The sequence below is a fragment of the Lotus japonicus genome, chromosome 1 (assembly GCF_012489685.1).
Source record: "Lotus japonicus ecotype B-129 chromosome 1, LjGifu_v1.2".
Lineage (NCBI taxonomy): Eukaryota > Viridiplantae > Streptophyta > Magnoliopsida > Fabales > Fabaceae > Lotus > Lotus japonicus.
This window is the reverse complement of record NC_080041.1, coordinates 56,940,410-56,960,425: the sequence shown is the minus strand read 5'-3', so window position 1 is coordinate 56,960,425 and position 20,016 is coordinate 56,940,410. Positions and strand designations below refer to the sequence as shown.

Sequence of the window (20,016 nt, the reverse complement as noted above, 5' to 3'; positions counted from 1 at the left end):
GATCACAACTTAACTCATGGCAAGGCTTCCTAGGCAAACTACCCTTCCTAAAACCAGCCCTTACCTTGCACAAGAGTGATGGAAAAACAAAAGTGTGGTGATGGAAAGAAGAGTCAAGATTTGCTGTCCAAGGTCCTTCTTCTCCTCTCCAACCGATCCCCTTCTCTCTCGCGCACGTTCCTTCTCTCTCTCTCGGTCTCGCGCTTCTTCTCCCTTTCTTTCTCTCTTTTTCTTTCTTCCTCCTTGCTATGTGTTACGTGAATATTGTAGGGGGTGCACTTCTAATTCTGAATGAGAAAGAAAATAAGGATTCCCCCCCCCCCTCAACACTCTAACAAAACCGGCGGCCAACTCATATGGGCTAGGGTTTTGTTTTGTTTTTTTCTTTTTAAGCCCAAACCAAAACAGACCCTTGACCCACTAATTAATCACATAATCAGGTCTGAAACTAATGAAATCCCAACCCCTTTTCATTAGAATCAAGAGCAAAATCGGAATTAAAAGAAAAATGTTTCAATTAATTCGCTGGCACTGTACAGCCAGAGCCACAGTCACTAAAACGTGGAGGTCTCGGGATACCGAGATCGGAATGACCTGAAACCACTTGGAGAATTTTCTTAACTTAAAGGGCTACAATGCTCATGAAGGAAGTTTTCTCGGATGAGGTCGCTAAGACCCTCTATAAAATTGCACAAAGTGACATCCAGAATCTGTCAAAACTCAAACCTTGTCAAAACCTTCCTTTTTATTCATTTTTTCAGTTGAATGGTACAAAATGAGTTTAGGGTCTTCAATAGCACCCCCCCTTAAAATAGTTTCATCCTCGAAACTTTAGGGTTTACAAACAAATTGGGATGTGACTCCCGCATTTTATCCTCTAATTCCCAAGTCGCGTCGCCCGTAGCTTGATTGCACACGACCTTCACCAAGGACACCTCCTTGTTCCTCAAGCGCTTCGTGCTCCTGTCGACGATCTTGATGGGTGGCATCACCATCGTCATATCATCCTTTAGATGAATGTGATCAGGTTCAAGAACATGGGAGTCATCAGCCATATACTTTCGTAACTGCGACACATGAAGCACTTCATGGATAATGGATAGGAATGGCGGCAACGCAATCCTATAAGCCACTGGCCCAACTCGTTCCGTAATCTGGTACGGTCCAATGAACTTTGGAGTAAGCTTCTTCGACTTGATCGCCCTTCCAACACCAGTCATCGGGGTAACCCGCAAAAAGACATGATCTCCAGCTTGAAATTACAGCTCTTTTCTCCTGTTGTCAACATAACTTTTCTGACAGCTCTGCGAAGTCCTCATCTTTTCCTGGATTCGCTTCACTTCTTCTGTAGTTTGCTGAACCAACTCAGGTCCAATAACCAAGTTCTCCCCATCTTGATGCGAGCACAACGGCGTACGACACCTCCGACCATACAAGGCTTCGTACGGTGCCATCCCTATGCTCGCATGAAAACTGTTGTTGTAGGTGAACTCAATCAGCGGCAACAATTCATCCCAGCTTCCCTGATGATCCATCACACAGGCCCGTAGAAAATCCTCCAAGGATTGAATAGTCCTCTCGGTTTGTCCATTCGTCTGTGGATGATAGGCGGAACTCAACCTCAACTTTGTTCCCAACGCCTGCTGCAAAGCTCCCCAAAGTCATAAAGTAAACCTTGGGTCTCTGTCTGATACGTTGCTAGATGGCACTCCATGCAGACGTACAATCTCAGCAATGTAGGTCTCTGCTAATTTCTCCACCTTGTAGTTCATATTGATTGGCACGAAGTGAGCAGTCTTCGTCAATCGGTCAACTACCACCCATATTGCATCAAACCTTCTCCACGTTAGTGGTAAAGACGTCACAAAATCCATAGAGATGTTGTCCCACTTCCACTCCGGAACATCCAACGACTGTAATATCCCTGCCGGCTTCTGATGTTCTACCTTCGCCTTCTAACATGTGAGACATGTCGACACATACTCAGCTACCTGCTTCTTCATTCCAAGCCACCAGAAATGAAGCTTCAAGTCCTGATACATCTTATTCATTCCCGGATGAATGCTCAATCTGCTCTTATGACCTTCATCCAATATTAGCTTCCTCATTGCTGCGTCATTAGGTACACAAACTCGCCCTTTGCAACGCAAGATGTTATCGTTTCCGATAGTAAACTCTGGAGCCTTCCCCTGAGCAACAAGCTTGCGCCACTCAAGCAATCTCTCATCGGTCTCTTGCTTCGATTTGATCTCGTCCAAGAGTCCGCTCGACACCGTTACCATTCTGAAACTAAGCTTCCCCGGCGCGAATTTCACATCCAAGCTCAGATTTCTAAACGCCTCCAACAGTTCTAGTTCCTTGACCATCAACGAGGATACATGTATAGCCTTCCGACTAAGAGCGTCGGCTACGACATTGGTTTTCCCCGGGTGATCCTGTAGATCAAACTCGTAGTCCTGAAGGAACTCCATCCACCTTCGTTGTCTCATATTCAGATCCTTATGATCAAACAAGTACTTTAGACTCTTGTGATCACTGTAGATCGTGAATGTACTTCCATACAGGTAGTGCCTCCAAATCTTGAGCGCATAAACTATAGCAGCCAGCTCTAAATCGTGCGTAGGATAGTTCTTCCCGTGGGTCTTCAGCTGTCGTGAAGCATAACCAATCACGTTCTTATCTTGCATCATTACACAACCCAACCCGTTATGTGACGCATCACAATAAACATCGTATGGTTCTCCTTCCTTGGCTAAAGCCAGTATTGGTGCAATTGTCAGTCGCTTTTTCATTTCTTGAAAGCTTTCCTCGCATTTCTCCGTCCATGCAAACGGTTGGTTCTTCTTTGTAAGTTGAGTCAATGGCGAGGTCAACTGCGCATAGTCCTTCACAAAGCGTCTGTTGTAACACCCCGATTTCCAGGTGTCACTTTAGTAACCAAAAATAGACTTTACGCTGAAAACAGGTAATTTTTTCGTTTGATACCTTTTAAATCAAGCAATAGAAAATAAAGACAAAACCCAACCAACACACAAATATATACACATGTACAGCCTCAGCTGCACTCCCATGTCACGCGCACTCGCAGTGACTCCAAAGTAGTGTGCCCGTAGGCAAATAGTTACAGATCCAGAAGTGTGAGTGAAAAGGTTATAATTACAATCCACTGGGAGAAAGTCGGCCTCAAAATGGCCTAAGCAAAGACCCCTATAGTCCGACTGACTCACTGTGATCCCTCAATAAGAGAACCACACAAAAGCCATGCGTCGGGAACCTACCCCGTCCCAAAAGCAAAACGAATCAGAGCTCTACACAAATATGACGCCTGCCTAACTCTACCAACCCATAACTGCTCACACATCCGAGTCCTCGGCGAACTGAAGACGGCAAGTTGAAGCTCAGCTCCATGCGTCGTAGAACTTCTTTCGTCAGATGTTCACACTCGTCAGTCCGGTCCTCCATGACCCTTCCCCGGTACGTCGCTCGATGACCCACAACATCGATCACCCAAGCGGTGGGGGCATCCCGATCCACAAGCTCATATCTGATCCCCCCCGAGGGAGAGACCATCGAACACCAGTCGGCCATCGACATCTGGCAGCAGGCCGACCGCCCAAACACAAACATACAAACAAAGCCAAGGCGCTAGGGTCAACTCACAGCAATAAGTAGATATACACTCAACATGTGATATGGGGTATAGATATATGTTGATATATATACATATAAACAATCCTAGCATGTTATGGCTCTAACATTGCTTCAATAAACAAACAGCACACAATCTCAGTCAGCATGAATGTATGCGTGAAATGCACAATATGTATCCGGATTTGTGACGCGTTCCCGTTCGCCACAAGTGAAGCATTTTCACTATGGATGGACCATTCCCGTTATCCATCCTGGATGAAATCCATCCTAGATGAACCATTCCCGTTATTCATCCTTGGTGAACCATTCCCGTTATTCACCGAATGATGAACCATTCCCGTTATTCATCATTAATGCAAGGTGAACCATTCCCGTTATTCACCATGATATGCACAGGTGAACCATTCCCGTTATTCACCCGATTGAATGCAACGTGGTTAGCCAAACAACGAATCGTCCTTACCACGAAAGTGTTTAGCTCACAACCCAATCTCAACAAACCCATGAGTTAGTGTCGGTCAATACAACACAACTCGGAGTAAGTGTCGGTCAATACAACACAACTCCATCCACAGAATACACAAGGGTCTAGTGTCGGTCAATACAACACAGCCCAAACAACAAGAGCACTAGGTGTCGGTCAATACAACACGGCTCCACAACAATCCCCAAGAGTACTAGAGTACTCGGTGACTTTCAATCATCACCATAGCTCACCTTAGTGGCTTCCCCCAATTCCGATAACTCTCCAAACCCACAACAAAGTCGACTTTTCCCCGTCTTTCGTAAATATTTTCCCCTTCAGTTCTCCTATGCTTAAACGTTAATAAAAATTGTTTCAATTCGAATTAGTCAAGTTATGAGTTTATTTCTCAAAGTCTAAGTTTCCCAAGTCTTTAGTTTTTCAAAGCTCTATCATTCTAAGTTTTCAAAGATCAACCACCCAAAATACATTTCCCGGGGAAAGTCTAAGAATTCCAACATATGGCTAAGTCTCAAACCCCACATTTGGACTTGCCTAGGGTTGTTCATCCAACCCGAAATATCAAAGATCACCAGATCAATGAATCTCCACTCCGAAATTGCGTCAAAACGCTCAATCCAACAAAAGCACAACATCACAAGTATGGAAAAGCATCATAACATCAACTCATCATCAAAAACAACATCAGATAAAACATAAGTCGAATTTATCGACGCCTATCATGCAGTCATAGCTAATATATAGTAAGTTGCCCTAACCTCGAGCTGATCCAGCTTCGCAAATCAAATCTCCTTCACAGGAATGCCTTGAAACTTCCAAAGTTCCTTCAACTGAACCTCGGAGGAAAAACAAAGCAGAATCCACACAAAATCGATTAGTTCGATCGCAATACAATACATAAACGATAGACAAAGCATTAAAGCTTCAGAATACGACAAACGGGTACGAAAGGACAAGTTTTCGAAAACGAAAAACTCCCCTCCCCTTAGGAAAAACCCACGGCCATAAGGAGAAAAGGGCTTCGGCTCTTTTTCTTCGATCAAATCAGTTTACAAGGTAGTTTTAGGGTAAAACTAAGGCAAAGAAACTGTCAGAACAATTTTCGGACAATCGGGCCGAAATACGACTACGCAGGGGCATTTTGGTCCAAAATAAAGGCTCAAAACTTCAAAGTTATCAGTTCTGAAAACAAATTTGACAGCAACGATCCTCATGATATCCGTGACAACAAATCCTAAAGGCACGAAGTCAGATTAAGTCTTTTCGACAATAAAGTTTCGAAATGTGAGACAAAAAGAGTTTTGAGTCAATTTTTCAGATCCTGGACAACTGAATCGCAATCAGAGTTTACTGACAGAGGTTTTAGACTCAGGGGAACATAATGAACATAACCCAAGCGAGAAATCAGAGAAATCGGACAATTTTAGAAAAAGCTCAAAACTTAGAGCACAGAAACGACTTCAGAAACTCAGCAGAAACAGAAATCAGAGGCAGGATTCATGATAGTTACCTCGATACCTAGAAGTAGGGACGAACTGCACGAAGATTGGTCAAGTTTTCGCGGAAATCCCCTCCCCCCTTGCTCCCCACGAAATCAGCCACAAATGGAAAGAAAATGAGAGGATTTTGCTTTTTCGCGCTATTTATAGGCGGGTGAAATCGCGGGAAAATGAAAATTTCGCGATTCCGATTTTTGCAGCACGATCACCGAGAAATTCTAAGAGAGATTCTGGCGTCGGAATTCCAGAACTCAAAACAAATATCTAGGATTTGGGAAAAACGATATCGAAAAACTCAAAAGCGGTGTCGGTTAATCTGCCCCGAAAAACTACTTTTTGCTGTGATGCTCAAACGACAAAACTTCCAACTGAAGAAAGATTGGAAACGTCGAAACAAGTCTGGCAAAGTGGACGGAATCTTCGTTAGAAGTCCCGAATAGAAAAAGTCTTCATCCATTGCTCGAAAATAGGGTTTCGAAGCAAAGAAATTAGCGTCGGCGGACATCCGAAAAGTGAAACCTATCGTGCGTACAGTCCAGAGTTCCGAAATGAAACGCTGGTCGATGGAAAAATAAAGAGAATCTTTAAATTTTCCGAGAGTTCGAAATCTAACTCAAAACGTTGCTTTAAGAGCGAAATAGTCTATTCTGGACACGCTCGCCCTAAGGCAAGTGTGCAGACGACTCGCACTAACTCCGAAAACAACTACGCAACATTCCTCAAGCAATTCCTGAACTTTCTTCTTCATTAATCTTCCTCAAATGTCAAACTCCTGTCACGCTTACACTGATTCTACGCGTGAGTCGGAAACTAGCTTGTTCTGAAAATCCAGGTCTTACATCTGTAGTAACCAGCAAGCCCAACAAAACTTCTGATGTCGCTTGCCGTCTTAGGTTGTTCCCATGACAAAATCGATTCAATCTTGCTAGGATCAACAGCCACACCTTTACTCGATATGACGTAACCCAGGCACTTCACTTCCTCCATCCAGAATTCGCATTTCGAACCATTAGCATACAACTTCTTTTCCCGCAATACTCCCAGCACCTGCCGCAAATGCTCCTCATGTTCCTCTTTACTCTTCGAGTAAATCAAGATGTCATCGATGAACACCACCACGAACGTATCCAGAAATGGCTTGAACACTCTGTTCATGTAATCCATAAACACCGCAGGTGCATTGGTCACTCCAAATGGCATCACGAGGTATTCATAATGCCCATATCGAGTTCTGAATGCGGTCTTCTGAATGTCAGCTTCTTTGAATCGGATTTGGTGATATCCCGACTTCAGATCTATCTTCGAGATAACAACAGCTCCCCGAAGCTAGTCCATCAAATCATCTATCCGAGGCATCGGATAATGATTCTTCACCGTCACTTTGTTCAGTTGTCGGTAATCCACACACATTCTGGATTTTCCATCCTTCTTCTTCACCAGTAACACAGGTGCACCCCATGGCGACACAGTTGGTCGGATAAATCCCTTTGAAGAGAGATCATCCAACTGCTTTGCTAATTCCGCCAACTCCGCTGGTGCCATCCGATAAGGCGCCATTGATATCGGTCCCGCGTCGGGCATAATATCAATAGAAAACTCCGTCTTCCTTACTGGCGGTAATCCAGGAACGTCCTCCGGAAACACATCCACAAATTCCTGCACCACCAAGATGTTGCGCACATCGCTGTCGTTCTTTGCCTCTGCTACAATAGAGTTTACAAATGCTGGCGAACTCCTTCCCAAGGTATACGAATTCAAGTATTCCGTGACACCTGAATCTAAAAACACCACAGCATTGTTAGCACAGTCCAAGAGAACGTGATACTGTGCCAACCAGTCCATTCCCAAAACCACATCAAGCTATTTGATCCCTAAGCATACGAGATTCACAAGGAACGTTCGATTTCCATAGATTAACAGACACTGCAAGCATGCCGTGCGCGTAACTAATCGATCGGCGGCAGGGGTCGTCACCACCAAATCGATGGGTAGGTCAGCAGTTAGCAACCCTTGCTTCTTCACATATTCCTCAGAAATAAAAGAGTGCGTAGCACCAGAATCAAATAAGACCATTAAAGAAATTCCAGCAATAGAGCACGTACCCTGGATAAGATCACCAGTTACAGTAGCCTGTTCGCCAGAGATTGCAAACACACGACCTGGAGCAGAAGGTCGCTTTCCCCTAGCGGTGTTCAACACTGGCTCGGGTTTTGCAGCATTAGGGCAGTTCCTCTCGACGTGCCCTGGTTTCTGACACTTCCCGCACACGATCTCCTTTCCACATTCATTCGCATAGTGCACCTTCTGGTTGCACTTGAAACAGACGACATCATCCTTAGGAGCAGGTGCTACCACCCCTTCCAGCAAAAGGCACCCGGTCAGTAGGACGCTGATAAGGCTTCCTCATCGGCGCCTTGCCCTTGTCAAATCTTCCAGCAGCTTTCTGTCCACCATACCTTCCTGATTGGCTCTGTCCTGAGCGAACAGGTCCTCCATTGCCAGACTGACCCCTTTGTCTGTTCTCCATCGCCTCTACCTTACGGGCCTTCTCAACTACCTGTTGATAAAGCCCGATCCCCAGCGGCCTGACAGACTTCTCGACCTCGTTCCTCAAACCCCTCAGAAACCTGTTGCAGAGGTAGACCTCATCCACCCGCACTTGGAAGAAACGGAAGTGCTTGGATAGAGCCTCCAACTTGGCAGCATACTCACCCACTGTCATCGAACCTTGTCTCAGACGGAGGAATTGATTCTCCATCTCCTCCCTAGCATTCTCAGGAAAGTCCTTGTCCATGAAAGCCCTTTTGAAAGACTCCCAAGTAATGGCCTCATGATTTGCAGTCATCAGCTGTCTTGCGCTTCTCCACCAATACTCGGCGTCGCCCTTCAGCATAAAGGCGGCCAGATTCACTCTTTCAGCATCAGGAGTGTGGAGCGTCTCAAATATTTTCTCCATCTCCTGGATCCACATATCAGCCTACTCCGGTTCTACCTCGCCTTCGAACCTAGGTGGTCCGTGACGATTGAAATCAGTTCTCATCCTGACCTGATCCTGCGCCAGCTCTCTCTCTCAGCCCTCTGTGCCCTTCTGGCATCTTCCTCAGCTCTCCTGGCATTCTCATCAACTTCCCTTTGGGTTTGTGCAGCAGCAGTGGCGACCTGCTGGGCCACTATTTGGGCCAGATGTGCCATTGCTTGAGCAAGCTGTCCATTGGTTGGGTCCTGTCTCGGCGGCATGTTCCTGTTTGGAAATAGAACCACAACCCAATGCCAGTGCCCTAAATATACTAGTGATAAACTTAAGGTATAAATAAACAATCTTTAACTCAAGTATAACGACAATGATACTAATCAGACAATCTCACAGCCAAGCAAACATCTTAGCAACCAAGTCTACCCAATCTCACGCGAAGCTTTGAAAACACCTTTATCAAAACAAAACACAACGAGTTCGGAGACTCGTAAGCCCAAAACCCTTAGTGCTCTGGTTTCTCAACCGGAGCTCTGATACCACAATGTAACGCCCCGATTTCTAGAGTTTCACACAGTAACCAAATAACGTAGTTTTCGTAAAGAATTTTCGTCAATTCATTTATTATTCTTTACTTAGTGACAAAGCGTCATTGATTATGAAATTCTTAGCTGACATAATAAACCAATTTCCATAATAAAACTTGCAGAAACAAAACTTACAAGTAACCGTTGTAACAAAAGGTACTGTAATAAAACGTCGTGGCCACACCCGTTTGTGAAAAACCACATTTAATAGTTGATCATCCAAATATCTTTAAAGTAAAAGCTAAACCATGTTTAATAATTCAACAAATTAAGATAATTCAAACACCGATGTAACTACCCTCAGGATCCCCCAAAATACAAGCTGAGCATTCCTTAGGCCCAACCGGGTCACCTTCAGAGCCTTCGAGCCATCCACATTGTCGTTTCTTTGACGGAGCGTCGGCATCAGGATCTGGAAGTGACACTAATGGCGTGGCTGGAAAGTCACCAATACACCCCACCAGGCTGATACCTCATGCACTCGTGAAGTCCCCACCGCTCTGTCACCAACTCTTGGAGCTTCAGCTCGAATGTTCTCTAGAAGATTAGGCCTTGCAACCACTGGTCGAGACTCCGCAGTCGTCTCCTCAAAAGGATCTGTCTCCTCCGATGAAACCCTAGACTCTTCGTCCTTCGGACAGTGGAACCTTGCCGGTGGATAGGGCATCTCAATTATCCCTCCGCGTATCAACTGCTCCTCCACAATAATGCCTTGTTTGTCTCGTCCTGTAAGTGCCACATCGCCGACTTAAATCTTGCGAACTCCGGACGCGTCGGCCGTCAAGACTCGATCGTTATTTTGATCATTCAGTCTCATCACCCAGAAGTGGGCATGAACCGTGGTCTTGGTCAGCACCATCTACCCCCCCTCCCACCAAATAAACACATAGCAAACATTGCAAGGGTCAGTGAAGGTATGAAAAACGGTAGAAAGGGGGGGTTTGAATAACGTTTTCAGTATAAAACTTCCACCTTAGAGATTTTGACAAATCTTTTAAGAACTTAAGTGCTAAAGATAAGAGATAGAAAAGCACACAAGGATTTTATCCTGGTTCACTTGATAAATCACTCAAGCTACTCCAGTCCACCCGTTAAGGTGATCTCTTCCTTCTTAGAATGAAGGCAATCCACTAATCAGGTAAGAGTTACAACTGCACTTGAAACCTACAAGTGACTAACAATTACACTGACTTAGCTCACACTAAGATTCACTCTCTTAGTCTTCTCTAGGATCCGATCAACCTTGATCTCCTAAAGGAACTAAACAAACTGTTTATCAAAGAATTGTTTACAAGAGATTTGCTTCTAAAAAGCTAATAGTAAACTCAATGAATTTCAGATCAAAGAAAACTTAGAAGATTTTGAATATGTCTTGCGTATGTGAATGCTTCTAGCCGTTTCTTTCAGTCTTCAGCCTCTTTATATACTCCAAGGATTAGGGTTGAGCGATGCATGGGAAATGCTACCGTTGGAGGGCAGTTCTGGAAAATCCAGCTTCTGCTGTGGCTGAGAACGTTAGGTAGGTCGTCAGGAAGGTACAGTTGCTTTTGTACTTGGATAGCGACGCGACCTTTAAACCTAGGAGACTTCTGATCAGAGGAATGCTTCGTATTGGAACTTGTGAAGCCGGTTGATCAGAGTCAGAGGGAAAGCACAGATCCTCTGACCATTGTATCTTCTGATTCTGAACTCAGAAGGAAGAACATGGCCTTCAGAGTTTCTTGCTTCTGGACTTCAGAGTTTCCACTATTCAGCTTCTGGATCTTCAGAGTCTTCTACACCATCAGAACATCTGAACCTTCAGTGTTTCTTGGTTATCAGAACTTCTGGATCTTCAGAGCTTCTAGTGACTGAGTCCTCATCAGAGTTTGTGTAACTTCAGAACTTCTGAAGCTTTTCCACTGTTCATACTGAACATGGTGAATGCGAAAGCGTTGCTTGGGTCACTCTTTATACACAGTGCTTCTGATTTGTGTGAGATTGAGTTGAGGTCAGAGCCTGTAAATAGCACACTCAGAAAAACACGTTAGAGTACCACAATTGTTCATATCAAAAGGTTAACTTGTAATCATCAAAACATAGAGTTGTACTACTAGATCAAAACATGATCTTACAATCTCCCCCTTTTTGATGATGACAAAACTAAGATTTTTGATGAACAATTCTTAAACATTAAACTGAATTCACTCAGAGTTTAGAGATATAGACTAAGACTTATCCTGATGTGAATAGTTTATCTTGCTCATTCTGAATTCAAGTCACTGCTTGATTCTGAGCTTAGCTCCCCCTGAATCTAATACTTGATGAAAACGTTAGTAAAGTCTAGATTCTGAGCTAAATGATATAAGAGTTCAGAGTGAAAAACTTATGACATAGATGAAAATCGAGTAATCAGAGCGCATAAGTAATCAGAGTCACGGACAGGGTATCAGAGTCTTGAGTATCAGAGTCAATCTTAGAATCACTTCAGAAGAAGTGAAATGTATTCCTTGTATTTGCCCAGTGACACATCTATGGTCATGAAGGTGGAACTCTTAAATTCTCCAAAAGAAAAATTAAATCACACTAACACATCTTACACATCAAAAAACTGGGTTTACTCCCCCTTTTTGTCATAAGCAAAAAGCTTGGGGTGTGAAAAACTTAGCTTGAAGTACAAGGTACTCCCCCTTAGAGAAGGTCTAAGTTTAAAGAAAAAGAAAACGATGCAAGAATCAGAGTTAGGCGAAATAAATAGAAGAGTTAATGCAAGAGAAGAACGTTTACCACCGGTCAAGTGAGTAAAGAGAAGGGTCAGTTACCAAGAACTTAACCTCGAGAAACTGTAGGAGCATTAACTTTCAGAGATAAAGTGAAGCCTATATAAAGCGTTGGAGAGAAAGGTAAGCTTCACACCTCGAACAATTTTCAGTAAAGAAAATGACAGCATACATTGTAGCATTAGAAGAGCTGAGGAAGAAGGCCTTTGATGAGGACTTGTTCCTGAACATCAGGCATCCAGAGGGTGCAACTACCATCGCGGAGCTGACACGGACACTGTTGGAAGAGGACCTGCGTCCAGAGTTGAAGAGAGACCTGAAGGAATTTCTTGCCTTCGTGGAGGAGGTGCAAGAACTCAGCCGGCTTGAACTCAAGCTGCTGGAAGAGAAGGAAAGTTTGGAAGAGAAGCTCAATACCGCAGAAGAGAGTCTGGAGAGGGATGAGCTTAAGGACAGGCTCAACAACATCCAGCATGTACTGGAGCGTCTGGAGAAGGATAGGTCAGAGCAGCGCCAGGAGTGCAGAAGAATGAGGAGAGATCCTCCATTCTAGACTTAGGAAAAAAATGTAAACAGAACGAATGTATGATGTAAACAGAAAAATATTATGAATAAAAGGATTTTTGCAAACATATGTGACACAAATATATATAGATATGCATATATAAGCACAAACGAATAAAATAGAATAAGTAAATAAAAAGAAACAGAGTTTAAATGAAACAACGTTAGATAAAAAGAAAGAAAAAGAAGAGATCCTAAAACTAAGGTTTGTCAGATCGTCGCAGAAGTTCCATCATCATTTGCTTCATCTCAATCAGCATGGATTCATGAATGTCAAGACGCTGTTCCATGATGTCGAGTCTGGATGAGCTTGTCTGAGTAGAACTGGAAGGAACATTCTGAGCAGCTTGAGGATCTGGAATGGAAGCAGAAGCAGCAGGAGTAAACACAACTGGTGCAAGTGCTTGGCATCTAAGAGCTTCAGCCTCAGCTTCAAGTCGCTCTGCCTCAAGTCTGGCTAGACGTGCAGCTTCTTCTGCTTGAGCCTTCTTTCTCTTGGCTTCTTCAATGGCTTCAAGAAGCTTCTGTCTCTGTTCTTGTTCATGAAGAGCCACCCTTCGAGCAAACCTTTGCTTTGCAGCCTCAATGCTCTGACTTCCCTCTGCATGCAGGAGCTGCATCATAATTGGAACTTGAGCAACTAGCCAAGTGCCCAGATTGTTCCACTCATCAGCCACACTTTCAGCATTCTCACTGAGGTCAGTCTGACCGTGCACATTGCGGAGCATCATAGAAGCTTCATGATAGAAAGTATTGATGCACTCAGAGACAGATGTGGGTTGGAGGTGAGTATAGGGAATTATGGAGAGGTTGGTTTCAGGAGAGGCTGGGTGATTGCTGCTATGAGCTTCAGAGGCACCTTGTGGAGAACCAATGTTAAATGGTTGAGCATTGGGTTCAGAGGTTCCAAGGTGAGGGTCTGAAGTTTCAAACAGAGGATGGGGTGATCTAACCGAGGATTGGTTAGACACTGATTGTTCGGGTTCAGGTTCTGGTTGAATAGGCTCTTGTTGGTCTGGGGCAGGGTGAGCTTGTTGAGCCAAAGGGTCTGCCTCTTGTAAAGGATTGGCCAAGATAGGTTCATCTGGGTCAACTAGACGTTCAGGTCTAGGGCCAGGATATCTCCTAGGGCTTGGACAAGTAAGATAATAATCTTCTAGGGTAGACACCTTTTCTTTTCTTACCTCCATGAATTTTCTAATGGATTCAGAGTTATTGGAGGGAGAAGAATCAGCAACATGGGTTGGGAAGGATACAGGTGTATAGGCTGTGGAAGAGTCTGTATCCGTGGTTCTGGCAGCAGGACGTGCTGATGCTCTGGGAACAGAGTGATCAGACGTTCTGGGTTGTGGTTCTGTTTGGTTGGGCTCTGGTTGTTCAAGGATGATGGGTTCAGAAGATAATGGGTCGTACGGAATGGTAATAAGAGAGGTTGGTTCTTCTGACCTAGAGGGTTGGTTCTGAAGCAAATTCCAGAGAGGTGCTTCAGTAGGTGAGGGTTGAAAGAATGAAGATCTGGGGGAATGTGGTGGAGAGGTGGTTTGTGCAGCTGGTTGGGATTCAGGAATAGGAGTGAGGGGATTTGAGGAGTGTTTGAGCATAGCAGAAATAGGGAGTGCATCAAATAAATTCAAATCATCATCAGAAGCAAGTGCAGACTTACTTGAATGTGCTGATGATCTAGTCACTCTGGCAGGAGGTTCAGTCCTTCTGACCACTTCAGCAGCTGGTTCCACCCGAGTAGGCTTCACCACGATTCTGACCTTCTTCTTCTTCTTCTTAGGAGGACCATCCTCACTATCACTATCATCACCATCATCAGGCTTTCTCTTCTTCGTTTTGACCAGAGGGACATCTGATTCCTCAGAGGATTCTTCCAGAACCATCTTCCTCTGAACTTTCTTCTTGGGAGGAGAAGGAAACTCTGGTGCTGGCGGCAGTCTGCTGACGAAATCATCAAGATCGATTTCGAATCCTTGAGCCCTTAGGTCATCAACATAACACCTAATGGCGTCAGGATTGTCTGCCTGAGTCCACAGAGGGTAGTCAGTCAGAGGCATCCTTCTGCTTCTGATCTCAGAAGATGTGTCTTCATGAGCAGGAGCAATCTTCTTCTGGACCAAACCCATCTTCTTCAGAGAAGTTGCAGTGAAGACATCACTGACAATGGTGCTCAGATCCTCTACACATCCAGCATTGACCAGATCTTGCACCAGGTTGCTCTCAATGAGAAAGTCTGAGAGCAGTCTCCCAAAGGGGATGTACTTGATTGCTGACTTGATGGAAGCAGTGGTGCGAGACTTCCGGATGCATTCCTTCAAGTAGGAGAACAGGAAGTAGGGAAGGCAGATCTTTTTCTGGTCTTGGATGAAGAACAGCATCACCTTCTGGTTGAAGTTGATGTAGTCTGGAGAACTGCCCTTTGGTCTCTGGTTTATGCAGTGGAGCAGGATCTTGTGCCAGATTCTGAGCTTGGGATGAAGGTCCATCACCTTGTAACTCGTCTTGCCCGGTTTGAAAGTGGTGTACAGGGCCTCGTTGATTGTATTCTTGGTGCTGGGTTTCAGCTTCGATTCCGTGAGTTGGAAACGATACCCATAAGCAGTGTCTGCTCCCAGCAAGTTCACGAAGGACTTCTCCGTGATGATGATCTTTCTGCCAAGAATATGAGATACCACCTGAGTATCATCGCAGTCGGCGTGCTTCCAGAATTCCTTGACCAATTTCTCATACACCGGTCCTCGAAGTCTGTTGAAATAATTTCCCCAACCTTGAGCTTGGACTTCAGGACGAAGATCATACCCATTTGCAGCCAGGTTGTCGAGGTTGAATCTCCATTCTGCCAGGACTTGGAGTTCCTCAGGAGCAAATACGCAGTGAACGGCACAGCCCCGTTCTGCAATTGGAACACTCTGCTCTTGAGCTTGACCTTGATCTGATGTCGGATTCTCAGGGTCCCTTTGACCCGTTGCTAGACCGACTACCATGTGAGGGAACTGAGGTGCATCTGCAGTAGATCTTCTTGTTTGTCTCACCATTTTTGAAGTGGTTGAAGGTTTGAGGTAGAAGATGAAGGTTGAAAGATGAAGAGAGATCGAGAGAGAAATCGAGAATAAGCGGTTTTTGAAAAGCAAAGAGAGCGAGAGTAAAAACCGGAAGTGATGGAGATCGTGTGTGTATAGTGGGTTTTATCAAATAACCGTTGTTGATTCAAAAAGCACTTTAAGATCAACGGTTGAAAATTAAAGATAGATAGTAACAGTAAAATACACAAATCACACACAGGAGAGAAGCACATCTACACGCAATCATAACAGACTGTCACACGGGCACAAGGAACTATGCATCAGAAATTCTGACACACGTGTTGTTGTCTCAGCTTCAGAGTCAGTACCAGTGGGTACACACACTCTGATTGAGTTACCTTCTGGACTAGACATCTTCTGATCAAGAAGTATCATAGTCAGAGGTTCTGATCCATCTTCACTCTGGACAAAAGTCCATGTTTAGATTTTTCAGAATAAAATTAAATCTATCCTCTGCTAAGGGCTTTGTAAAGATATCTGCCCATTGATGGTCAGTATCAACAAACTTCAGAAGAAGTACGCCCTTCTGTACATAATCTCTAATAAAGTGATACTTTACCTCAATGTGCTTTGCCCTTGAATGCAAGATAGGATTCTTACTTAATGAGATTGCAGCAGTGTTATCACAATAGATTGGGATATTGCTCTCAAGGATCTGATAATCCTCCAGCTGATGTTTCATCCAGAGCATCTGAGTGCTGCATATTGCTGCTCAGATATATTCTGCCTCTGCAGTTGATAGTGCAATGGTTGATTGCCTCTTGCTTGCCCATGAGACTAGATTGCTTCCCAGAAATTGACAGTTTCCAGAAGTACTTTTCTCTCTGTTCTATCTCCAGCATAATCAGCATCACAGTAACCTGAAAGCTTATACTCTGATGTTTTCTTATACATCAAGCCAAGGTTAGTGGTGCCTTTCAGATACCTTAGGATCCTCTTAACAGCAGTTAAGTGGGTTTCCCTTGGATCTGATTGGAAACGAGCACATAAATGAACACTAAATAGTATGTCTGGCCTAGATGCAGTTAAGTATAGAAGTGAACCTATCATGCCACGATAGAGCTTCTGACATACTTTACCACTTTTATCTTCTTTCTCCAGAATGCATGTAGGATGCATTGGAGTCTTGGCCACTGTAGATTCCAGCATATTGAACTTCTTCAGAAGTTCTTTAGTGTACTTGCTCTGATGGATATATGTTCCTTCTGGTGTTTGATCAACTTGTATTCCCAGAAAGTACTTTAATTCTCCCATCATACTCATCTCGAATTCAGCCTGCATCATCTCAGAAAATTCTTTGCATAGAGATTGATTAGCAGAACCAAATATAATATCATCAACATAAATTTGCACAATTAAGATATCATCTTTATAAGTCTTGCAAAAAAGAGTTGTATCTACTTTACCCCTTACAAACTCATTCTCCAGAAGGAATGAGCTAAGTCTCTCATACCATGCTCTGGGAGCTTGCTTCAGACCATAGAGTGATTTCTTCAATTTGAACACATGGTCTGGTTTCTTCTCATCTTCAAAACCTGGGGGTTGATGAACATATACTTCCTCTGAGATATAACCATTTAGGAAGGCACTCTTCACGTCCATCTGATGTAGAACTATGTTGTGATTTACTGAGAAAGAGATCAACAGTCTGATTGCCTCCAGTCTTGCTACTGGAGCAAATGTTTCAGTGTAGTCTATTCCTTCCTGCTGGCTGTAGCCTTGAGCAACTAGCCTTGCCTTGTTTCTGACTATATCTCCTTTCTCATTCAGCTTGTTTCTGAATACCCATTTCGTTCCAATAACATGGACACTCTCAGGCTTCTTCACTAAGCTCCAAACATCGTTCTTGGAGAATTGATTCAATTCTTCTTCCAGGGCCAGAATCCAATCCTTGTCCTGAAGAGCTTCATCTATGGACTTGGGTTCAATTAAGGACACCAATCCTTTCAGACTGAGCAAGGTCTCTTCAGAGGGTCTGAAGGCAGATCTGGTTCTGACTGGTTCGTCTTTGTTGCCCAGAATCAATTCCTTAGGGTGAGCTGCAGTCATTCTGCTCTTCTTCAGAGTTTGTGAGTTAGAGGGACCAGCTTCTTCCTCTGGTTCATCTTCCTCTGGCTCAGCTTCCTCTGGAGCTTTGCCTTTGTCAGAAACATTAATGCTTAAATCTGCAAACTTTTCAACTAGCTTTGACTGGTCAGAGTCAAGCTTATCATCAAATCTAACATGAATGGATTCTTCAATAGTCTTAGCATCAGTATTATAAAATCTAAAACCTTTAGATCTCTCAGAGTAACCGAGTAATAGACACTTAGAAGACTTAGCATCAAATTTATGCAATCTATCCTTAGTATTGAGAACATAACAAACACAGCCAAAAGGATGAAAATAAGAAATGTTGGGCTTTATGTTCTTCCACAATTCATAAGGAGTCTTATTCAGAATTGGTCTCACAGAGATTCTGTTCTGAATGTAACATGCTGTATTTACTGCCTCTGCCCAAAAGTGCTTAGCCATGCCAGTTTCTTGGAGCATGGTTCTAGCCATCTCCTGAAGAGTTCTGTTCTTCCTCTCAACAACACCGTTTTGTTGAGGAGTTCTGGGACAAGAGAAATCATGTGCAATTCCATAGGAATCAAACAGACTCTCAAACTTGTCATTCTCAAACTCTCCACCATGGTCACTTCTGACACGCACAATCCTACAAGCCTTCTCGTTTTGCACTTGAGCAATGAAGGTAGAGAACACAGCATGAGACTCATCCTTGCGGGTTAGAAACTTTACCCATGTCCAGCGGCTATAGTCATCAACGATAACCATCCCATATCTCTTGCCACCTATAGACTCAGTTTTCACTGGTCCAAACAGGTCGATATGCAGAAGTTCTAACGGCCTTGAGGTTGAGACAACATTCTTTGCCTTGAAAGGGACTTTTGTGAATTTGCCTTTCTGACATGCTTCACAAAGAGCGTCTGAAGCGAACTTCAGATTGGGTAAGCCCCTGACAAGGTTTAGCTTGCTCAGCTGAGAAATCTTTCTCATACTGGCATGCCCTAACCGTCTATGCCATACCCACTGCTCTTCATTAACAGACAGAAGGCACTTCACATTCTGAGCCTCCAACTCAGATAATCTAATCTTATAAATGTTGTTCTTCCTCTTGCTGTTAAACAGAACAGAGCCATCGATCTGACTTACAGCCCGGCAGGACTTTTGATTGAATATAACATCATAACCCTTGTCAGCTAATTGACTTATAGACAATAAGTTATGTGTTAAGCCGTCTACTAATAACACATTATCAATGCATGGACTACTATCTACACAAATAGTACCAGTACCAACAATTTTACCATTTTCATTTCCTCCAAAGCCAACTTCGCCTCCAGGCTTAAGTTTCAGCTCTCGGAACATACGCTTTTCTCCCGTCATGTGACGCGAGCATCCACTGTCCAGATACCATGATTGGTGTTTCAGTGGAGCTATCAAGGATATCTGCAACATAGATAATCTTGTCCTTAGGTACCCACTTTCTGGGTCCTCTTTTGTTAGTTACCCCAGAGGTTCTGATCACCTTGGGTGTCTCAACATGATATTTTAAAGGAATATTTGCATGATATTTAGTCATAGAGAAAGATCCCTTTTTAAGAGGATGTTTAGCAACTTTAGCAGGTACAGGATCAGGCAATATGGTACCAGAGGGAACAAAGCATTCATATAAAGATTTAGCTTTAGACACAGAGGGCTCATTTCTAATTGGTTTAGAATAGCCAATGTCATGCATTCCATTTCTGCTTACGCCATAGATCATTGAAGCCATTAAGCTTCTATCCACGCTTTTAGCTAGGAATCTTTGAAAAGACTTTTCATACTTAGATTCATTTCTACAATCAGAGGCATCACAGGCAACAATTTCTTCTAACTTAGCAATCTGGTTCTTAAGCACAGAGTTAGAATTGATCAAGGCATGATTATCATTTTTCAAATCAGAAATAATTTTCTCATGTTCAGAAGGAGTCTTAGAGACAGCAGATAAGTTCTTTTTCAGCTTCTTATGCTTAGACAATAAGGAGTTATACTTATCCATAATATCAGACAATGCATGTTTCAGTTCAGAGGTAGAGAAAGAAGCGAATACCTCATTTTCATCGTCTGAGTCGGGGTTTCCTTCTGATTCTGAGTCAGAGTCAACAACTCTCTTTGACTCTGCTTCCTTGTCTTTGACAATAGCCATGAGTCCTTGGACTTCACCATCAGAGTCAACATCCTCTGACTCTGATTCATCAAATGTCACCATCAGACTCTTCTTCGTCTTGAAGTGCTTCTTTGGCTTCTTGTCCTTCTTCAACTTTGGACAGTCACTTTTGTAGTGCCCTGATTCTTTGCACTCAAAGCATGTGACTTCCTTGATTGAAGAC

The 20,016-nt window shown here is 43.6% G+C and overlaps 1 protein-coding gene across 1 annotated transcript; it reads right to left on the bottom strand.

Moving 5' to 3' along the window:
* Positions 1 to 7,969: 7,969 nt before the first annotated feature.
* On the bottom strand, positions 7,970 to 8,605 carry LOC130739646 (uncharacterized). Its single transcript, XM_057592012.1, has one exon. It carries the CDS (start codon positions 8,603 to 8,605, stop codon positions 7,970 to 7,972), a length of 636 nt encoding a protein of 211 aa, XP_057447995.1.
* Positions 8,606 to 20,016: the final 11,411 nt, after the last annotated feature.